The sequence below is a fragment of the Glycine max genome, chromosome 17, assembly GCF_000004515.6.
Source record: "Glycine max cultivar Williams 82 chromosome 17, Glycine_max_v4.0, whole genome shotgun sequence".
Classification (NCBI taxonomy): Eukaryota; Viridiplantae; Streptophyta; class Magnoliopsida; order Fabales; family Fabaceae; genus Glycine; species Glycine max.
This window is the reverse complement of record NC_038253.2, coordinates 33,383,431-33,390,580: the sequence shown is the minus strand read 5'-3', so window position 1 is coordinate 33,390,580 and position 7,150 is coordinate 33,383,431. Positions and strand designations below refer to the sequence as shown.

General features: G+C 33.2%; 1 protein-coding gene across 1 annotated transcript; it reads right to left on the bottom strand.

The window, feature by feature from the left end:
• Nucleotides 1–3,754: 3,754 nt before the first annotated feature.
• Nucleotides 3,755–4,844, bottom strand: LOC102661718 (protein FAR1-RELATED SEQUENCE 5-like). The gene is made up of 2 exons (XM_006601568.1): nucleotides 4,776–4,844; nucleotides 3,755–4,693 (listed from the first exon to the last, which is right to left on the bottom strand). The coding sequence occupies exons 1-2, from the start codon at nucleotides 4,842–4,844 to the stop codon at nucleotides 3,755–3,757; spliced, it is 1,008 nt and encodes a 335-aa protein (XP_006601631.1).
• Between the last annotated feature and the right edge of the window lie 2,306 nt (nucleotides 4,845–7,150).

Here is a 7,150-nt window from a genome sequence, read left to right as displayed (position 1 = left end):
CCCCCACTCATTCATGACTCCTACATAGCCAGGGGATCCTCCAAGAGTACCGCCACTTCAGGAAGAAGAACAATTTGTTGAACCACATATGTATGAGCAACCGATGGCGACAGCGGCACCTAATGAGGCAGACATTGATCAACATGATCTTCGGCTTGCAGTGGTAATATTTTATGTATTTGTTTGTTTTTTTTTGTTTTTTTTACTATTTGGTTACTAATTATTGTCATTTTTGTTTCATTTCACTTGCTAGTATGACTTTGCAACAATTGCTGATAGGTTGGACAGGCTGCTAAACCTAAGGATTTTGACCGAAGGAAAAGAAGCCTACGTTGTTGTTGAAGAATGTGTTGGCATCGCAAGACGCTACACTGGCGATCCACCTGTAGCCTACAAGTCCAGGCGAAGGCGGCGTACGGACGGACATTGATGTTTTTAATTTTACTTTGAAAATTTTAATTTTTTTTATTTACTCTGGATGTTGTATTTATTTTGGATATTTTGTTTGTTTTGGATATTTAATTTATGGACAAAGGCAAGTGTTTATTTAAATTTAATCGTTATGCGTTAACAAATAAATTAAATGGAGCAATGAAAATAAATTACGCATGTATGATACGTCACAGTCAGAATTGACAAGACATTGGCAAATGCATGTGTAGTAAGATAAAGTGTGACACGTCATTGTCAGACTTAACAACACATTCTGATGCAAGATAAAATTTGACACAACATTGGTGTAATTGACAACACTCCACATAAATGATGTGCATGCGACTATATTTTTAAAATTTGTTGAAGCACTGATAGTGAAAAACCATGTATATATATGAAACACGACAACACTCTTAAAATTCACACATTTTCTCACAACCCACTTTGTAGAACAAAGTATGACATTTTTCGGAGAAACAAACAGTCAGACGATTGTGAACTCCACATTGGGTTTTATTTTTCCAAATGGATCGATCATTCACAACCATAGTGGTGTTTGTTTTCAATCTTCCACTCGAGTAACTATTTGAGTACCTGACGGTTGTGATTTTCAAATCCTAAAAACCAGAATACACAGTACCCTTCAGCTAACTGACAAACAAATTTTGGATGAAATTTACTACCGGCAACCATTCATAATTTTTCATAATCATCTAACACAATGTTAACATGTTTTCATAATTTTTCTTCTGTTGGTCCAATTGAGTTATTATGCACCATTGGTAGAACACCAGATGTTATATTAAACTTACTTGAAGCCACTATGACCCCTAATGACCCCTACTCATGATGCCCTGCTATATTATAACGGGAGGTGGAACATGCCACACAAGCATGACTTTGTTGGTTACTCGTTCACAAGAAAAAATCCAAAAGAATTTCACATTCCTTCCGGATGTACCATCGATAAACTGAAGGATCTCATCATGCAAGTTGTACCTCATGAGATTCCACCTTACGGTATTCATGAATCACAAACGGTAAGATGATTGTTTTTTCGACAACTAAGCCATTATGAGTATTCTGCTAAAGTTGTAAAATTTGAAATTATTCAGCTCAAAGCAAATGATGATGTGCTAAATGTCTTAGTACAGTTTAACTACTGGAAACAATTTGGACCAATAGAAATTTTAGTTGTTTTTAGTAAACATGATTGAATACAAAATTAGTATTACTTAAATGTAGTTTTTAATGCAAATCTTATTTGTTTCCATTATGTTCAAGTTAATGTAATGTTTCACTTCGTGCCCACTATGTTGAAATTTATGTAATGTTTGAATTCATGTCCACTATGTTCAACTTTATGTAATATTTGAATTCGTGTCCACGATGCGCAAGTTAATGTGATGTTTGCAAATGAAATCAAAATTCGTAATGTAAACAACAATAACAAAATTACACAATCCTCACTAGTAACAAAATTTAATGTTCATGGTTCACTTAAATCAACAAATTCGCTATTAAGCCTAAACAAACTTGTGTAACGCTACATTCTATCTATGTACGGAGTGGGCCACTGCTTTGCCTGAGAATGACAATGTCTACTCCACAACAACGCCACTGGTGGTGGTAAAGGACAGTGGTCTCATAACATCACCTGTTACATAACGACAGTGGTAAATGAAAGTCAGCTACGCAACTAATTTTTTAGCAACTTAACTAAATTCAAGTAATTATGCAATTACCTGTACAAAATGATTTTCATACACGTGACCAATGCATATTACACAATGCACAGAAGAATCTGGCGGCGGCTGACTTCTAAGAGGAAAAAATGTTATGCTTTGTTGATGTGAAAGAGAAACAGCAATCACGTTATATCTTAAAACAATGACGTATCCCATATCCGTAATATTCATCCACTTCTCCATGGTAACCTAAATGTAACAGATAACAAATAGTTGTTACTTTTAAAATGTTGTTTTAATAAAGAGATGACATAATAATAAAATTACACAACGTAGATAACTCCTCAACAACTAAAGAACGCCTTAGTTCCTCAAATCTCTCTATGCCACCAACCAGGTTGATATACTCGTCGGCCTAGCTACTTAGTTCTTTATGCAGATGGTTCCTAACCAATGACTACGATTCCTCACCCATACCTATTAACGCAACTATTGCACGATAACCACAATTACCATTTGCGTTGACATCAATAATCTTTTCAATAGAGTCATGCATGCAAGGATGAAATTGATTCAACATTGGAACATTTCGTCTCTGTGTTGGTTCCTGAGATGTCGATGCACTAAGTTTCACTGAGGAATTACTATTTGCACAGATTTTAACGCATCAACATACTCTCAATAAGACGGATCACGTTTTGTGGACTTTTGATGTCTGGCAAGCGATTTTTTTGGAGCACCCTTGGTCTTCACCTTTTTTGGAGGTGGACACGTGGAGTTCATATCAGGGTAAGCAATGTCTCGCAGCTTTGACTTCAAATGTATTTTACCATAAACATCGAGCTGCTCAAAGCGTTTCGATATGGTTTCCATCTCCTCAGTAATGGTCACCTGTGTCTCACTTAACCCTTGATATGAAAAACTACGCCAAAAAATGCGAACTCTTTCCAGTGGTATGAAGCTACCAACGTATTTAAACAACTCACATGCACATGGAAGACCGTGGGTACTCCTCATGACACATCCACATTGTGAAGGGGTTTTGCCTGCATAAGTACACGCTCATACTCAGCAGCAATTTCATTTAGAGCGTACCTTGATACCATGCCAAGTATTTTTTTTGTACAAGGTTACTTTAAACACATGCCAAACCACGTGCGTGCTTGTCTCAAAAGATGCTTTAATATGCGTGTGTTGAAGTGTCATCATATTATTCATTGTCTCCCAAACACTGCATATGTCACTAACAACATTTTGTAGGAGTCTCTTTAGTAACCAATGAGCACTCTCAACCCTACAGATGAAATATATAAAAACATGTAAACAATAGCATCATTGTCATTTAAATCAACAGTTCAAAAAATGAAAACAAACAAAAATCAATATTCGTACCTATTAGTCTTTGTGTTTTCGAGATGCATCACTTTGTTTGCCCATGCTTTCACAAATCTTTCTTTGTGTGGAACCATCCATGTTTGACGGACATAGTCCACAAACATAGGCCACAGAGAGCAAGCCATTTCAAAGTTTTTAAGGTACTCATCAAAAGAACTCTCATTGGGACAGTCAACCAAAGTCCCCCAAGCCTCCATCACATAATCCCATACATTCTTTTGAGCAACTAGGGTTTTTCACTTTGCCTTCACATTTTTGTCAATGTGGAACCGACAGAGCAAGTTCGTACAATCCGGGAATACAGTTTTAACAGCATTTATCAAAGACAAATCCCTGTCAGTGACATTAACCTCGAGGAGTGCATCATCTCTCATGAAAAGATCCCGAAATCGCTCTAGAGCCCAAACAACATTAATAATTCGTTCACCTTCCAAGTAAGCAAAGCCAACGGAGAATGTCATTCCTGTTGGTGTAACACCAACAATATCAAGCAATGACAATTTGTAACTATTTGTTTTGTACGTACTGTCGATCAAGAAAACCAAATTACAAGAATTGGTTAACTTTACTGCATCAGGATGACTCCAAAACAAGTCACGTACAACATTATCATCCTTCACCCTATGCCAGTGAACATACTGATCTCGATCAAGCAGCATCATCAACTGTTGCATTTTGGTGTTACTGCCTCTTATGGAAGAATGGTAAGCATGTCTCGCATTATAAATTTGTTTGATAGTTGTATAATTGTTGTCATTGTGCTCCTTCAACGTCAACAAAATATTTCTTGGCTGTACCATAGACTTCATCATATCAATGACAATATTTTTCTCATCCTTTGTAAGTTGACCTGCATATGGATGCCCAACAAATGACTTTGTCATTTCATGATTGTGAATCTCACAAATTAACTTCACCATCCAGCCCTCTCCTCCTGAATCTGGCTTCGCACGCAACTTAAACATGCATCCACATTTTCTACTGCTAGTGCATGTTCTTACCAAATTATGTTTCTTTGGCCTGTACTCCCCACTCCTTTCACAAGCTATCAATAAAAATGAAGCTCTTCCTCGAACACCGGTATTGGTGTCTGACCTCATTATAACGGCAACAAATCCAATGTCATGAGCCAACGATCGGGTCCATTGTAAAACTTCATCACGACTACCAAACAACTACAACACAATTCGAATTTTCCATGACTAAACATATATGAAATTTAATTATTGTACCACCAACAACAAATGGAACAAATACCTCAAAAGTATTAAAGGCATCAAAGCAATCAACTTTAACACCACCATATTCATCATTTTCGACATTCATTTCAACTTTTCAGACATCATAATATCATACATCCACTACTCTTCATCTATCTTAATAAAACATTTAACAAATTCAATAACAACATATTCAAATTCAATTCAAACAAATATAGCCATTTACACAATAAATATTTTACAAATTCAATTCACAAATATAAATCTAATCAATACATAATCATTCTAATATAAATTTATTTAATCATTACTATATCAATTTTTAAGCAATGCATTACAACAATTAGTAAAAGCTTTAATAAACTAAATTATTAATAACTAATTTAACAATTAAAAAAATCTGTATGACTTATACAGATTGTCAATCCGTATGCCTTTGTATGTACCTCTTCTTTTATGGCAACGAAAACAGACCAAAATCCACCATATACTCCTCACTATCGAACGTACGCCACTGAAGAATAAATATGCTTCCAATCGGCCATTAACGAAAGTAACGTACACTCACTTAAAGAAATTTTTCAGAATAAAAATGGCGGTACAGAAATAAAAAAAAAATGATACTGGTATTTATTACCAAAAATATCATAAAGGTATTTTCGACATTTTTGAAATTTGCTGGGTGCCCCAAGCAAATCCCTACATTTATTGCATCTTCTACCACTTTCGATCTTCAAAAGAACATAGAGTAATTGTGGATGATGTAGTAGGCATTTAGGCTTGAGTAACTGTTTTCAACTTTCAAAGTTGATGGACTAATTATTGAAATGTTGAAACTTATCCATCGTTAACAAACTGTAAAGGTATTAAATAATACTTTAAATAATTTAGAAAAAGCTTAAATATATTTTTTATTTTTATAATTTTTTTTTCATTCTTAAAAAAATATTTTAATCGTTACAAATTATAAGTTTGTTTTATTTTTTGTGTTAAAAGTAGTTTAGATGACATTTTTCATCCTGTGTTATCTAAATTACTTTAAGAAAAAAAAATAATAAAATAAATATAATTTACAAAAATTAAAACAAACAAAAAATTATAAAGACAAAAAATAAATAAAAAAACTAAATTACTATAACTAAAAAGTATTTAAGCCTTTTAAAAAAATAAAATAGTTACAATCAATGTTGGAAGGCTTTCTTCATTTGTGTCTTCCTCTTCAAACACTTGCCAATATTATGTACATTGACTATTGTTTCAACCATTATTAAGATAAAGTGCATAACTCCACTTAGGTCGACCCAATTACGAGAGAATATTAAATACAATTTTTTTAAAAAATATTTTATTTTAAATGAAAAATTATATATTAAATTTTTTTTATCAATATATGTAATATTTTTATCAACATATATAATTTTAGTTGCTTTATAAAAACTAATAATAAATGTTTTTTTATTACTAAGCTTAAAACATAAAATTTTAGTTATTTTATTCTTTTTTCCGCCTGATTCTAGTTCTAATGATTATAATCATGAATGGTCATAAATTAATGGAGTTAAGGAAAAACTTAATGACAGAGACCATCAATATTAATAAAGATAGTATAAAAACTAAAACCTATGTTTTTTGTATATCACCTATAAGGACCATTTGATTAACTTTTAGGCATATTCATTATCACATATTAGCCACGCCATTGCCATGTATCAATATCACTTTGATGTCACTAATAAAGAAGTAACAATAAGGACCAATTTTTAACAAAAATAAGTGTAAAAACTAAAATTTTCGTGGGGTGGCTGTGTAAGTACTAATATACTTAAACTATCATCAAATATAACGATTAGTTTGATCAATAATTTAACTTCTACTTTTTATTAAAAAAAAATGAAACCAACAAAGTTATTACTAGTGTATTTGAATACCATCACAAAATCAGTTCTATCCCATAAAATCATAGTGATACCATGAAAATATATAGGAATAACTATTTATTATTTTGTCTTCATCATAGAAAAGTAATTAACATTTCTCATCATAAATCTAAATCCAAACAGGTATACACGTGGAAATTACGATTTTGAACAGGGAAATCTTTTGATCTAGTACACAACTTCGTTTCACATAGCATACAAAGAAGAGTATTTGCAGCCAATAGTATTATCGAATACTAATAGTATCAGAGGCAGAAATTGGAGCAGGTTTTATTTATTTTTTGTATGTTAGCCTAAGGAATGACGCGTTCCCACAACGACCATATTATGTATAGTAGTATATATGTATGTTCATGTACAGGTACTCATGTACTCTCTCTTTCTCTCTCACTCACGCTGATAATTGAGACAATGATGGGCCTCTGACCCCTCTTTTCCTCCACATTGACCTTTGTACGAACCTCTCCGATTGACA

Excerpts from the sequence above, each read along its gene's own strand:
- LOC102661718 (XM_006601568.1), bottom strand. The coding sequence starts at position 4,844 with ATGAATGTCGAAAATGATGAATATGGTGGTGTTAAAGTTGATTGCTTT. Across the intron at positions 4,694-4,775 it reads ATGCCTTTAATACTTTTGAG|TTGTTTGGTAGTCGTGATGA; the intron begins GTATTTGTTCCA and ends ATTGTGTTGTAG.